At 38.9% G+C, this 16,328-nt stretch overlaps 1 protein-coding gene across 7 annotated transcripts in view; it reads left to right on the top strand.

Moving 5' to 3' along the window:
• fstl5 (follistatin-like 5) overlaps positions 1-15,904 on the top strand; it is a 147,970-nt gene extending 132,066 nt beyond the window's left edge. For all 7 annotated transcript variants that reach the window (XM_067519175.1, XM_067519171.1, XM_067519174.1 and 4 more), the window contains 4 exons: positions 272-421; positions 4,611-4,718; positions 6,884-7,008; positions 13,554-15,904. In XM_067519175.1, the coding sequence (XP_067375276.1) occupies positions 272-421; positions 4,611-4,718; positions 6,884-7,008; positions 13,554-14,256 (1,086 nt within the window). In that variant the 3' untranslated portion in view covers positions 14,257-15,904. The remainder of the gene's footprint in view (positions 1-271; positions 422-4,610; positions 4,719-6,883; positions 7,009-13,553) is intronic.
• The last annotated feature ends 424 nt before the right edge of the window (positions 15,905-16,328 follow it).

Here is a 16,328-nt window from a genome sequence, read left to right as displayed (position 1 = left end):
CAAGTCCTGGTAAGACTGGAAGCTGAACAGCCGCAGATCTTCTCCAGTCTTTGTTCTGGGGATTACGCATGGACAAATGAGAGTGATTACGGAGATTTTGCAGGACTTTGCAAAGCTCATTTATTTAAGTTGCCAGCATAGGTGATAAGACAGCAAATGGTAAACAGTGCAGAATAACGACAGGATGAATATAATTGTTTTTTAATGAGACACATTTCCCTGTGATATGAAAAATCGTTATTTGACTGTGTGTCCTTTGTGTTTTGTACAGGAGGAGGTGTGTCCCAGCTCACCAGGAGAGGCAGTTCAGAGATGTGTGTGGTCATCAGCAGTCAACATCAAGGACAAATTTATTTATGTGACACAGCCAACCTTGGATCGAGTGCTCATAGTGGACATCCAGTCTCAGAAGGCTGTCCAGGTACGTTTCAGGCTAAATTGGAAAAACGGCTTCATGTTCGTTTTGCTAGCAAATTTGTATGATGTAAGAGTTCATAATTTTCCACTGAACATGAAAAAATACATACACATTTTCCTGTTTCTCAGCCTTACTAGAAAAAAAGGTTGTTTTTCATAGACCTAAAAACCTGTCAACCCCTGTGCCAGCAAATATCAAGGTTGAAAGAGGGGAGTTCCCTTCTTTACCATAGAAAGACATTACTCTACAGTAAAATAACCTTTGATAAATCATTGCTCATGCACCTTTTTGCTCTGGATGATTGTGTTGGAAGTCATCCCCTTTGATACATCATCCTTCATCCAGAAGCTTCCATATTTTCGACTACATTCTCCAACTTTTTCCCAAACTACATGTGAATGTTAGCCAGAGTTTTAGGAAGCAGCTAGTACATTGGCTTAAAATATTCCACTTGAGTAATAATTTAGTGGGATGCTTATACACAAGTGTGTGTGATGTGTGGTGCTGTGTCGGCCCTGTTGAGCTTCAGACATAGAAGAAGGCCGAATAAAACATCTCTGACTACTGGTTGACTCCTTATGTCAGGGATGTAAAATTTAAATTATTTCCTTCAATGTATCCGTTACAGCTACGTACAGACTCCGCCACCCTTTGACATGCTTGTCCTGACTAATTTTTGCTTTTGCACTATAACAGATGTTGCAAATTACACTCACACTTTGGCAATGATTTATAGCTGTATCTATGCAGCTATAAATGCAACAGGGACACTCTGCACCCTGATTACGTGGAGTGTGTTGTTGTTTAATTTGTAAAGCCTAAAACACATCTAGTTAAATGTCAAGACTGTATTAAGATGTGATGAAGGTCTCAAAGTGAGCTGAAGGACAAATTCAACATTAAGTCACATTCTTATTTAACCAGGGTTAGCTAACATTGAACTTGTTACTAATGTAATGACTGCGGTAGAGAGCAAACAGTACTGACTTTATGAATTTCAGAACCAAAGAACTTCTTTGGCTTCGTGCTTTTTCTGCAGTGGAGGTGGCCATGTTGTGTAGATTGACACCTGCTGCTGTGGCAAAATATTAAACACGGTCACTGCCAAATGGCTTTCGTCTACATTACACCAACAAACGCTGACCGCTGTTTACATGGAGGTGCTAATTAGATCAGATTAGTTCTCCCACACAGCAGCTGGATCATGTGACTGTGATTACAGCCATAGTGAGGATATGAAAGCACTTCTTAATACAGTACTTTTTTTCATCCAAAACACGAGAGTCCCATAACAACTGGTTATGACACACAGCCTAGTTTGTTCTATTTATGTGTAAAAATAATATTATGCACATTTAAATTACTACTATAGTGTTTTTATATGTAAATGTATTAAAATAATTGTTTATATTCATATTTATAAATTATCATGTAAACTTAGAATCCATTTGTTTAGTGTAAGTCATGTAAGTTATAAGTAAACATCATTGTATTTGGTTTGTACTGCTACATGCAGTTTTAATGTAAAGGAATTCAAACTTGACCCTAAACATAAAGTTGCAAATTCAGTTAGTACACATTTTCTTTCTTGATCATAATCAACAAATGGTCAAGAATCGCATTAAAATTAAGTTATTGTTAAACAATGAAAATTTACAAATTTAAAAGTGCAAATATTTGTACCCCCCTAGATGATTAAAAATTAAGTTCAGTTCATAGCTAATTGTGTAAGAAATGTTTTATTTACTTACTCTTTTTGCCATTTCAAAATAAGAGTGTACTAACCTTTGCACACGACTGATTGCAGTGGTGTGCAGCTATGCTGTAAGATGTGGGGATCAACATGTCCAACCAGAGTCTGTATCCTTTAAAGAAACACATTTCTTTGTTTCCCCAGTAGGAATTTCAGTTCTGCAGCCTGGCAAGGAACAAGAAGAGAAATGTATCTTAAATACACTTTTACTTTTTAAACACATAATTAATTTAACTTCATTAACACCTCACTACCATATTAGGCCAACTTGAAAAATCCTCGAACATTCCTTTAGGGTAATGTACAACACTGCAAGCTGCTTGACCTAGTATGTTATAAACAACACTAAAGTTTATTTGAAACCTATTTCTTTCTTTTTATTGGTCTAAAATAATGAAGAAATTACTCAAAGGATATCAGGCTTCTCATTTTTAACTCGTGCAAATTGTTGCTTTCGCTAAATAAAATGACAGAAATTATGTCTAAGTAATTAGATTGTCATCTACTAATAAACTCTGTTCATCTCATTCTTAGATTGTAAACCAACACAGATTATCAAATGTAAACACATCTGACAACGACACTCCAGAAGTTATGAAGAGATTTAAAACAATTCTGTTTCACTAAAATGTTATCAAACCACAGCCTCAGCTTGGAGGAAGACTTCATAGTTCTGTCATGTCTGTTTAAAGTTGTTTTGTTTTTTTAAGTTTCAGCCTTTTCTGAAAGCATAGCAGTCCATCGCTGCTGCTCTGTTCCACTCACACCAGCATTCTACATTGCTGCTTTCTCAGCTTTAAGATCAGCTCTCTTTCCCTTTTTCCCACCGCTTACCTCTGACCTGACCCATATTCATTTCATACTGCAACCGTTGAGACATACACTTAACCTTCACGTCGACGTGGTGACCAAGTAACCCTATAACCCACCTCTTTGTGGACACTGTAACCTTGAAACGCTTTATAGATATTGGAACGTGGTGAACCCTGCAGTTCTCCACAGAGACGGTATAAGAGGCCATCCTTCAAACATTCCAGGACCTCACAGAACCATTTATTTATTTTCTTTATGAGACTGACTCAGGAAATCACCATTTCTACCTGACAACGTGTGGAACAGCGCAATGTTCAGTTAAATCGTCACAATGTTGGTGGGTTTTTCGGTGTGTCAGGTTGAGCCAGAGCTGCTCAGAGCCCTGCATATGTTTCTGACACGGTGATGGCTGTTTACAGTCTGCAAGCCTCTCAGGGGCCTGCCAGTAAGCAGCTTGGTGTCCCAGAGATTGTCACAAGCTCATTATTCAGTTGCCTGGAGGTTTAGCTTCATTGCATTATATTAGCACTTGTCAATTAACCACCTGAACCCATCTCTTGTCTTGAATTGTAAGTTCTGGTTTTCCAGATATTCATTTTTTCGTGTAGATTATAATACGATTGATGTGTATAATCACAAATTAGCACATTCTATTTTGAAAATTTGTGACCAATTGAGTGCTCTGTGAAGACGTTAATGAGCAGATTGTATTTTGTTATTTCCAATTAATAACAAAGTGCACACAGATAAATCCTTGAAGCCACAGTAATATTTTTCGTGCCTCATCTGTGACAGATCTACAGTCATAGCTGGAGTTAGGAGAGCATATTGGAGGAGGATCTTGATAATCTTCGCCCGCCAGAAAGAAGTTGTTAGTCAAGAGAAAAAGAACAACATGAGCACCTGTTTTCTCCAATGACTACATACTCAGAGATTAGTTAGGATTCAGCAGATATTCTCATCTTATTTGCAATAACCCTCTCAGGAGCAGTTTACCCTATCAGTGAAACAATATATATTTTGCCTAGGTAAACAATACTATTAGGGCTACATAGCAAAACAAATATTATAGAAAGTGAGATGCAGTGAAAGGAAACTGGGAGAATACATGGTAGGAATAATTTTCTTGAAAAAAGGTAATTGCATTCTCTTGCTGTCATTGAGACCCGAGCTACTGCATGCATTCTTCTCCCTGTATACTTAGCCTGGTCCCTTTGAGGTGGCTGCCTATCTGCACTCAGGTGGACATAATGCATGAGTAGCGCTTTTCTGTCACATGTGACCCATCTATTGTTCTGTCTTGGAATATTGCCACCGCGTGCCAATGGAACGGATAGAGACTGAAAGCAATTACTGCAGTGTGGTAAAACAATTGTCTGTCACCACTTGATTTGAAATTCAGCTGAACAACAAAAACACCTTATACATAAAAAGCACACCTCTACCCCACCTTGTTACGAGAAGGTTTACTCCTGTCAACCCCCTGATGCATTAGTCTGCGGGAACATCTTAAAAGCATTACCGCTGCATATCAAAGAGGGATCTCTTCAAAAGCAAAAGATTGTTTTGACTCGTTATTCTGTGGCCCTGCTGCCTTAAAAGGTTTGGCTTTGTGTCCCCCTGCAGACGGTCAGCACCGACCCGTATCCTGTGAAGCTCCACTATGACAAATCTCACGATCAGGTGTGGCTGCTCAGCTGGGGAGACATGGAGCAGAACTATCCTACTCTCCAGGTAAGTTTGCACTTCATTGTTTTATTTAAAATATTCTTACATCTCTGCAGAGTTCAATTCTTGAGAAATAGTAGAGAAAGAGTGTTAGCTTTAAAAAAAAAAGTCCTCAAGCAATTGATCATCAGTAATACAGATGAATTAAATGAGCTTCAGATCAGAGAACTGTAAATATGAAGTGATGAGTGGAAAATGTTAACATCAGTCTCATAGTGCTAAATCAAGTGAATATCATGTTTGAAAATCTTTGTTTAATGCTATAATAATAAAAACTGAATACATTTGTCAACAAAAGAAATCTATAAACTCCAAGGTTATTAAAAACGCTCTTTTCAATATTAGTCACACGGAGAGATTTTGTTGTGATAGAAACCTTTGCGAGCTGTAAGACAGACACAAACAGCAGCTCTATTCTTCAAAAAACCTTCAAGTCAACACACTGGCAGAACATGACAACTAATTAAAAGCGAATTGCTCCAACTTGTTTTTCCCCTCCCCTTTTTCAATATCAAATGAATGGCATTAGTCACTACAGCCTCTCCGCATCTCTCACTGGTTGATTTGTTTGTCCTTCCTGATGAGGGCAATTAACATTCACACATACAGTGATGTGTTTAGTATTTGCTCAGGACCTCAGCGTGTTGGATTTGAAACAGAAATGAATAAAATAGTTAGAAACTGACTTAATTTTATTTCAAAGATGGTCACATCTATAAAAATCTATAATCTATAATAGCACAAGATTTTTATGGCCAGTAGCAACAGAATTTTTGTTTTTAAAAATAAAATTATTGTTATGTACTAAAACAACGAAATACGTTTTACAGCAAAGAAGAAGACATTTTTGGTTACACATTCCAATTTGTTACGATTTTGTTAATGCTTTGCTGTTTGAAGATTAAAAAAATACATTTATAAAGATTCACCTTGGGCCTTTGTAAATAGTAATTTGTACTATGTCATACATTTTAAAGGTTTACAAATGAATCTGATAATGAGATCGGCCTCATAAACCCCTACTGCAAACTTAAGGTTCTGGCTTTTGTGAAATCCTTGTTCATATTAGATGAACTATGAGGGAACTGCAACCTAAGTCGTGTGTCAGCAGTGCACTAAAAGGGTAATATCTCTTGACTGGTCAGGTAATATGTACAAAACGGCCTCAAATTAAACCAAAAGCCAGCAAATAAATGACTATTCAAATAGTACACACTCACTTTATTAGGTACAACTGCGCGATCTACTGCAATACATATACAGCAGCTCTGCCATGAATTCTACTTGTACAAGCTTATACTTTTTAATATAATTCAGTTTTTGAGTTGAAACTGTCAGAAATGTGATAACTGTAGTCTGTGAGTGTTATTGAGGTCATAGTGGGTGGTGGCGTTGTACTGACAGTGCATTATAAGAGGAGTTGGTTCTAAAGTTTTGGGGCCCCATTTAAAATGAATGAAGGGGCCAAAACATTAGAACCACCTCCTCTTACAATACACTCCAGTACATAGAATGAATGGCAGAGCTGCTGTATTGATTGGGAGGTGTAAGTGGCCAGTGAGTGTACATTACGTATGATGACATGGCAGATAATTAAAACTACATATTTCCTAAATCTATTTATGGCAGTAATGAAATATTGCTTTATTTTTATATTATGTACAAATAAGTTTCATTTTTTTCCCCATGTCCGTTTGAGAGTCATCTTGATTAATCTCGAGTCTTGAGAGGTTTTACTTGAAAATCCTGCTCATCGTTGCCTGCACAGAAATTCATAATGTGGGGTTTGGTCTGTGGCAATTTGCTTTGTGCATTGTGGCACAATCAAAGCAAATCCCTGCCTACACACAAGTGCCTGTCTGCATGCTTCCATGCATGCACAAGTAATATTTAGACACCAATGACAACAGCACACGCCATCTCCCACAGAGAAGCTCCAACATCTCAGCAGAAAGACAAAGGAGTGCATACGAACATACAGAATAGAAACTTCATGATTCATTTGAGTGGATGCTGCAGGTACTAAAATTAAAAATTGTTAAAATTACAAGTATTATTTCTTGATAGTTGGAAGCTATGAATAAGTTACAAACTTAAGAGTAGCAGCTGCACTGTGCGTATTTATCTGGCCCGTGTTAAACACTCTCTCGCTCTCCACTGTTGTTCACCAGGTAATCAATCAGGCAAGTGGAAGACTCTCCCACCACACTGTTCACACACAGCCAGTGGGAAGGCGCTTTGACAGAGTGGACGACTTCTTCATTCCCGCCTCCAGCCTCATCGTTAGCCACATCAGGTATGTCCAGTATGATCCGAGAATACTCCTAATGCAAATGGAACTGCAAATTAAATTCACCCCATTGGCATTTAACTCGCTTTCCCCCCCTCACACTCCGTAATGAATAGAATGGGCATTTTGAGTGAGAAAATAAATGTGTTAATAGAGGTTTTGTGAGAGTAGCCCAGTGGTCATTTGTGCAGCATCACATGACTGCTCACCTGAAATGGTGCTAAAAATAAGCCCTTTTGGCAGGAGCTTCGTTGAGTTATGAGTCTGTATCTGAACGTTAAGAATCCTAAAGCTACAAAGTCAATCAACAGCCGTCTTCTGAAACCAACCCTGTCTTCTAAATAGTTCTTCCTATGCAGGTAAACTGCAAACACGATTAGGCTTTTGGAGGGAACGTAACCAATGGATGAGGGTGTTCCACTGCAGTGTATTTTTTTTTTTGATGTATGAAGTAGCGATATGGTTTATAAATAAAAGGCTTTCACCATACATAATGGGTATATTTGATATTTTAAAATCCCTGTTAGACCTTTCATAAATGCTCAGTTTAACCCTTTTAAATGCATACAATCACACTAATAGTCCCTGCGATTTATGTCTTCATTAAAACATTCCTTTTTATGTTTATTGGAGGTTTGTGCTGTATTTCTTTAAAACAGAATATTGTTATCTGCTCTTGAATGAAAATAAATAAAATTAATAGTAGCTCCGTGGTAGGATAGTTCCGGGGGGGGGGTGGTATTTGTAGAGCAGACGGAGAGAAGGGAAAGGCTAAAGCGAGCTTATTGCCAGCAGCTAAAAAAAACTGGCAGTTTGAACTTAATATTTACAATACAGTAATTTTCTACACAGCATTTGAAGTAATTGTTACACTTTTCTTTAAGCCCAACAACGATCTTTAGTCTGACCTTAACTAAATGCTGCCATAGTTCAAACATAACAGTCACACAAATTGGATGTTGCACAGCAAGATGGGATATTATGGGAGTCAAAAAAAACATCTAGGGAACATGTTATTATCGCATCAATGTATTTGCAACCTGCCATTTATGATACATGTCAACAATCTCATTATGTCACCAAAGCTGCTTGCAATTACGTTTCCGACAAAAACGTTTTTGTGTGCACTTTGGTTCAGTTTAACTGTAACTAACCCTGGCGTAAGGTGGTGATAAACATGTTTTCAATATGAAAATGAGAAACTTCAGCATATGACACACAAGTTACATTTCTAACCAGCCTACTTAGCAGAGCACAATTGGTCTGGTAACGTCCCAGATCAGACTCTTTAGATATTACAAGTTGAATGTTTGCTGTTTAAGTTACTACAATCTGCATCATTTATACTTAGTGGCCAATATATTAGGTACAATGTGTTTCAAAGTAGTAAAGTATTTCTCCTACACATTCCGTGTTAATGTTCATACATTTCTGTGTTTTTCTGAAGTAAATTCCCAGTTAATCTGTAGCTGGTGAGGAAGGCGAAGTTGTGTTAGGCAATGTGCTCTGAACATATTGCTTTTACCATCTCTGCCACTGAGAGAAGGGCAGGCAGTATAATTATGTTGCTAACCATCCAGAATTGTAAGTAAAAGCTGATAACCGTCATTTGGATCGAGCAGCCCCAACTCAGCTTGGCCTCATTTTAAATACTGTGCAGGACACACACACGGTCAACTTCATTGTCAAAGAAGAGGGTTCTTCTAAACACTGATCATAAAAATCATTACTGCACTTGACTAGGATTCTTCACAGTAGACAGTGGGGGAGGGTTGGCAACTCATCTCCTTTCTTCTTATTCGTTAATCAACAACCAAGCACAGACCTGCTGAATGCAGAGCATCGAGACACTGCTGTGGTTTGCACAAGTCAAGAACAGTTGTCACACTCAGGCTTAATGTTGACGGAGAAAAACCCATTGCCAGTGCTTGGCTAATGTCACACGGAGGCCAGGAACAAGCAGGAGGTCTGAGGGATTTCAGGATGTTGAGGAGGAGGAGGAGGAGTAAGCAGTCCTTCATGTGTGAGGCTGTGGGTACAATGGTGGGCTGCTAGCACAGCTGTAATTAGATCCACTGAGATCTGCGGAGGACATTGCAAGTGTGGTCACATTTATTTTTTCTAACTTTTTTACAATGGTGTGTTTGAAAATTGGTTTCATTACCAGCTCGCTGCTCATCATTTGTGATGCTCTTAAATAAGCTTAACGTTTGTTACTGCTGCTCCCATTGTGAATGTTGTTCACATAACCAAAACATGAAACAATACCTGAGTGATTAGCACCACATCGTATAGACGTGCATCTCACTAGCTACACCACATGGCCTGTTAATGGCATATTACATCATGGTGCTTGTGGCTTTTATCTACTGGATGTAACCACTGAAATTAACATGCTTCCTCGCTGTGTGCACAGGCTGCTAAGCTAGAACTGACATCAAAACATGGTGGAATGAAAGGCAGTGAAGAACTCTAAAGTCTAAAGACATAGAACACACACACAGAGAAGATGATTCCAGTAACAGAATTAAGACCCAAAGAAATTTAACTTGGAAACAAGACTCTGCATCTCTTTCTTTTCACTGAGAATCTTTAATGGTCAAGTGTTTGGCATTTTTGCTTGAAAGATAAATCAATTATAACACAAACTGGAGCAGGTGTAATTTTCATTATTGAATAATGTGTTGATTTGTTGGGTTTATGAAATGTCATAAAACGACCATTACAGGTTCCCAGAGCCCCAAGTCACAACTTGATTCTACTTTTTTTATTTATTTATTTATTTTCCCTGTGACTAAAAGGTCTTTACACACTAGAGGCAAATCTTGCGAGCGATATTCTCACATGGCCAACATCTTTCTTTCAATGTGATGCAGCATTCTGAAACGTCACACAAACATTGTACTTAATCTACTGTTTAGTGTACAACAGTACATAGTTAAAATAGGTAAAATCATGTTTGCAAATGTTAAGGAATGTCTTAAAGTATCACACAGACTGCGATGTACCGTTATCAAACTGATGCACCTCTAACTTATTTATCAAAGTTTAATAATTAACATCAGACACAGCCAGGTGCTTTTCCAATTGCCTTTTAGCTCCCTGAAATCCTTTCTCTGCTTCTTCAATCCTACCATCAACGTTCTGAAGTACGTCCAAAAGCTGCAGCTCATGCACTAACTCTCCACATCTTCCTTTTCAGCAGAATAAAGCAACAGGTGACCGTGAAATCAATTTTTGTAGCATGATTATTTTAGAAGCTAGTTGCATATTCACATCATGTTTGTGAATTTTTGTGGTGCATTTATTTCACCTCAAAAATGTTTGTCTTTATTCATGTCATTCCTAACATTTAAAGACCTTAACAGTCCAGAGTAATGCAAAAAATAATGGTGAGCATTTCAGTCTGAAAAGGTACAAAGTTAAAAATGACGTTTCCATGGGTGAAATAGTCGGTTACTACTAGGACGTTTCGACTTAATGCATTAATTCATTCACGTTTAATGTGCTTCTCTCAGCTAAGAAACTGTAACAAAGCAACACAGACCATCGCTGTGAGAACATGCACAGTTATTCATGTCCTTTTTGTTTTATTTTTTTGAAATTGGACAGCAGATTTTATTGCAGCTATTAGGAAGGTTTAAATTAACTGCTGCCTTATGGCTCTTTATTTTTTTCAGAGCGAGGACCACAGTATCGATTAGTTGATTTAGCAACATAAGCGGCGTGTAAAGAGCCGACATATATTCAGCAGCGTCCGGGGATTGTTTGATGACCGTAGATTCCCTCAGCAGCTACCGTAAAGCAACCACGAACATCTGGAGGCCATCATTCATTAAAGCCATCGACTTATGGACAGGCAACTCTGCATGTCAGCAAAAAAAGCTGACATTTCTCATTTTTGCTCACAGAGAGCACCCTGCAGCTCAGGCGTCACACGCCTATTTTTCACAAATTTCTAATGATTGCACTGACTGCCTTTTGGCAAAACAAGCTGAGCGAGATGTTGATCCAATGTTTCTGCAGTGCAGGATGGGTGAACAAGAATCGCTGTGTTATAGATATCTTTTAGTGTGCAGCATTCATTGTTCTCCTCTCAGTTCATGTGTTTTGCCCTCAGGAGCTTTAACTGAACTGCAGACTAAACAGTATTTGGTGGTTAAGTGTTCAGATCAACTCATTTTCAAACGAAGAATATTGACACGAAGATAAGATGATAAAATGCCAAGTAGCTTTAGCTAAACATAAACCCATTGTGCAGAACCAGAGAATCTTTAATGCATTAATCACTGGTACAAATGACAAACAGCAGCTGTCAGCTTGGCTGAGAGTAATCTGGATCTGCCAATGAAGTGACCCAGCTGTGTTCACATCAGAGTAAGGCCAAGCAATATCTGATTATCAATTTATCACAGATGAGGAAGAAAAAAAAAATTGCATTGCTGGTGAAAATAATCATTTCATTGTAGGATACATTTGCCAATGACCCTTAGCACTCAAGCATGCGTGCACCACCCATTGTTTCGTCACAACAGATAGAATATTGAATACAATCATAGCAAAACCATTTCTGCAGTGTTTGACAGTCAGAGGGGTAATACTAGATTACAAATCATCAGTTCTGTCTCCCAGCAGATGAGAGAGCCAAATGGTTTTTCAGGTTTGAACTGCACAGTGCATTTGAGAATGATTTTTCTTGAAATGCTGCTGTCTTGGAGATTATTTTTCAATACAGGTGGGAAATTCCCGGGGCTTGGGATTCCTTTAGATTTAGCAAAAAAAAAAAAAAAAAAAAAAACATTTGAGATAAATAAATATAAAACTTTCATACAGGTGCCAGTTTTGAGGAAATTTCCCAAAGGCGGACTTTACATATCACAATTAGAAGGATGCGATAAATGTAGAGGTCACAGTGACCTTTGACCACCAAAATATAATTAGCCTCATTTTTGAGGGTCTTCCTGGGATATTGCGGTCACAGTAATGGGACAGATAGACATGTAGCTGGACAGCCCAACAACAATGCCACCAGCCAAAGCTTTCATCTGTGCAGAGGCATGTTGACAAGAGGTGGCAAAGTGGGAAGACTGGTTTTCAGTTAGAATGAAAATTGCGTTACAAAAAAAAAAAAAACACACAAACATACGAGGCTGCTGATGATCTGTTCTTTTAATGACGTTTTATTTCTATCGCAGCTCTTTGTCTCGGTCCAGACTACAGGCAGCCGCAAAATGTAAAATACTATGCTCATCTGAAAGAAAGCATCTCATGGTTCACAACGACCTAACCCAACGTACCAGTAACCGAAATGACAATCATATCAAACATCCACTTAGCCAGGGCAGCGACGTCATGAGTAAATTTCGCACACTGCAGTGTCTGCCTGGCTGTACACACATGCTAAAGGTTGTTCGGTGTTTTGCTGTGTTCATTCATGCACACAAATTATCAATAACACCTGCTACGCTGCTTGTCTTGTGTGACCCAGTGCACCCTTCTGTCTGGATCTGGTGGACAGACACTCTCTGGATCAATAATTTCCTCGGCAGAGATGATAATGTACTCTGTGGCTTTCAAACAGCCATTTTCTGTTCACAGGTACAGACAGATCGGTGTTCAAATGGCATAAAAGATGATGAATGATGGCAAAATTGAAGTGCCTGTCAGCATCGATCAGCTGGTATTCACATTTAATTGAGGCCTGTCAGCGTCTTGCATATTCCCATTCTGCCCTGTTCAGCTGTTAAAACCTAATGTGCCATTAAGAGATTCTTTGGGTTTTTTTAATGAGTAGCATTTGCACTGATCCATGCCCACATATAAAACTGCTATAATTCTATTAGAGGGTGAAGTGTAGATGATGCTGTGTTGCCAATATGAAGATTGTCAGGGACCAAAATATAGCTGTTATTGGTTTAATGGGCATTTTTCTCCTGAACATTTCTTTTGAAATTATGCACATTCAACCCATCATAATTACATAATACTGGGTTTTGCATCAATTGTCATTTTAGTTTGACATTGTGATATTTGGATTGTTCTGCTTTTACTTCAAGATTGTTATAAATGTATTCAAACTATGGGAACTAAAGAAAAATAAATTCCCGGCAGACTCCGATTAAATCACCACCCACAAACCCTAAAATATAACAGAACTAATTGTGCAGTCCCTACAACTTTAGCTTGTGCTCATGATAAAATCCTAAACAAGTGCAATATTTACCATTTTAAGATGAACCAAATACAGCAGTGTCATTAGATTGTAGGTATCAGGTCATGATCTTTAAGTAATGGCCAATATAAAAATGCAATCTGGTCACAGTGCTAAGGTATCAATGATATTATTACAAATTATGTCAATGTCAGTTTACATTTTCATGGTAACATATCCGGCCTCGACTCATTTCACTGACTGAGAACTAAGTGGGGAACTATGACCTGCCAGTGCCCTTAAATGAAAGCCACAACTAGCATCACTAAAAATGAAATTATTTTGAGTTTCTAGGAAGACAAAATGGGATATTGATTGAATCTTTGTTTTCTCTCTACAGATTTGGCCTCATCCTTCATCGAAATGAGCCCGTACTCCATAAAATTGACCTGGAGACAACGTCGTACATGAAAAACATCAGTTTACGGGAATATAACTGCATCCCCAAGTCTGTAGCTTACACCCATCTCGGTGGCTACTACTTTGTCAACTGCAGGCCCGACTCCACTGGCGCAACCCAACCCCAGCTCATGTTGGACAGTGTGACAGATAGCGTGATTGGACAAAACCATGACGTAACCGGCACGCCCTATGTTTCTCCAGACGGTCATTATTTGGTCACTGTTGATGATGGTGATGGTCTAATGAGAATCCAGAGGATCTCAGAGAGGGGAGAGGTCCAGGAGCCTTTTGACATCCACACCAACCTTCACCTGTCCGATCTGGCCTTCCAGCGCTCTTTTACAGAGGTCCACCAGTACAACGTGTTCGGCAGCTCCGGCTGGCAAACGGACGCTCTGTTCGTTGAGCTGAGCAGTGGCAAAGTTAAGATGATAAAGAGCTTGAAAGAGCCCACCAAGTCATTCGATTGGCCCTGGAGCAGTAGGAACAGGGTGATGGCAGGCAGTGGGCTATTCGGACAGTACCTCATGACCCCGTCCAAAGAGTCCCTGTTCATCCTGGACGGACGCCTCAACAAGCTCAACTGCGAGATCACTGATGTCCTCAAAGGCAATGTGGTGGTGTGGGTCGGGGAGTCTTAGGTCATAACGTCAGGACCCAATGAGCTTTGTTTTCCTCAAAGGTACTGTTGCACTGAATTCTGTTGCAGATTCTTTCATTTTGTGGGAGCACGATAGTGAAAACAGATTCAGAAACAAATTGACCATTTGTAAGTCCATTGGATGAATCCAACAGGTGTCATCCAACAAAGAAAGAAAAACAAAAGCGATGGAATAATTGATAGATGTAGTCTTACAGCCACGTACATTTTTCCCACTAGGTGGTCTGTCTTTAAGTCAACGAGTTGCTTGCTGGTTACGTTTTTTTTTTCCCCCACCAGGAAAATTATTACAAATCATTAACTCTGTTCAACTTTGCAATATTTGTAACAAATCGGTTGTATTCATTTTTGCGGGAATGATGTAGATAATCTTTCAACAAACCTAATATCAAGTGATTGACAGAAATATGTCCCGATTAGTTTTCTCCCCAACTTTTTCCTGTGCCTTCGAGGAAAATTTCCCTCTGTCAGAGGAATTAGCGTAATTATTCCCAGTGCGACTGCAGACTACACCTCTTCCTTTGACCCCCTCCATTTGTGGTGAGCGTGGTTCCTCACAAATCTAACACTCTCGTCGACGCAGCCAACTCAGTCTAATTAAAATGAGCCCTTGCTGTGATCCCATCCTGTTTGAAGTGGAGACTGAGTGGTTCATTATGGTTGTGCGTTCTGTAACCTTTGATCCAAAATTATAACCAGCGTTGGAAGGTTTTACTTTCCCCCCCCACCCCAACCCCTTTTTAGTCCAAAGCAGAAAAATGACAGTTAGTGGCGATGTTAGTTGAGTTGCACCAGCTTTATACAATACACATTGTAAAATGTAAGTATCTAGGAATGAGTCAATAGAGCACGTGTGTGTGAAGAATATCCTATCATAACTTCAGTATCCCTGGACCAAAAATTTAAAAAGACATCATAGAGTATAATAGTAAAAACATGCATTGTCTGCTCTGTTTGACAGCATGTTTCGAGGTAATGATGAGCTAGCACACTGGGGAGGGGGTTAGTTGTGGTTGTATTGTGTAGGTGGTCTTTGAGCGTATGGGTAACAATTCTTTCTGAATGCTCCTGTAGTAGATTTGTAGCTGGCAAGTCAATGAAGCCGTTTCCTAGCTGGACACATTTCTATGCATTTTCACCCCGGCACCCTTATGACTCGGAATCACAATAGGCAACTGTATCTCGAATTTAGTTTGAACCCTTGATGTGTACAGATTATATAAAGTCATTCTGTCTTTCATGTTTGAGTTTTAAACTTTAACCCGTTTCTCTCAAGACACACTTTGCTTTCTGACCTATAAACCGGATTGTACTGCTGATGATGACCTCTGACCTTTGTCTGTATTATGTTCTGTACATAGCGGCCGACTGTGAGTCCATTGGTTTCCCAAGATTGTACAGATTCATGCAGGTTATAAACACTTTCTGCCTAAATAATCAGCACATTCCTTTTTGAGAAACACACAGCTGTCATGACTACCATCCTGTACACAACCATCCTGTGGTCACAAACACCGCTTTCACCTTCATATAGCCACGTCTTGTATGTTCCTTCATGTGATAGTTATTTATATATAGGGAAAACATGCTTGTCATTTTATCCAACAATAAACCACCATGAAAACAAGGCTGATGTTGACTCTTGTCCTCATTAAAACAAACTTCTACAGCTGCTGGTAAACAGACAATCATGCACTGCTAAATTTCTTTTAGGAGCTGAAGCAGCCACTTGCCAATTATTATTTTACAAAATATGCTACAACAACAAGGTCAAGACTCTGCTCTCAATTTGGGTGTATTTACTTTGCAGCACAACATATGATTGTAATTAGCGCAGAGAAAAAACTATTTTTAAACTTGAGATTTAGGACAAAAAGGAAAACGATACCATATTACTGTGAAAGCGGGGCAGTATAGTTTGGACGTGTGTAGACATTTCTGGCAAGTAATTTAAAATTTCTTTGACTAGGAAAGTCTGTCATACTCAGAACGTTTTGGAAAATGTGATTGACATGGACATGAATTAATGCCCGAAGGCTAAATGAAAAAATA

The sequence above is a fragment of the Channa argus genome, chromosome 10 (genome assembly GCF_033026475.1).
Source record: "Channa argus isolate prfri chromosome 10, Channa argus male v1.0, whole genome shotgun sequence".
Classification (NCBI taxonomy): Eukaryota; Metazoa; Chordata; class Actinopteri; order Anabantiformes; family Channidae; genus Channa; species Channa argus.
The sequence above is the reverse complement of the archived record's forward strand: the minus strand, read 5'-3'. Positions and strand labels throughout refer to the sequence as shown.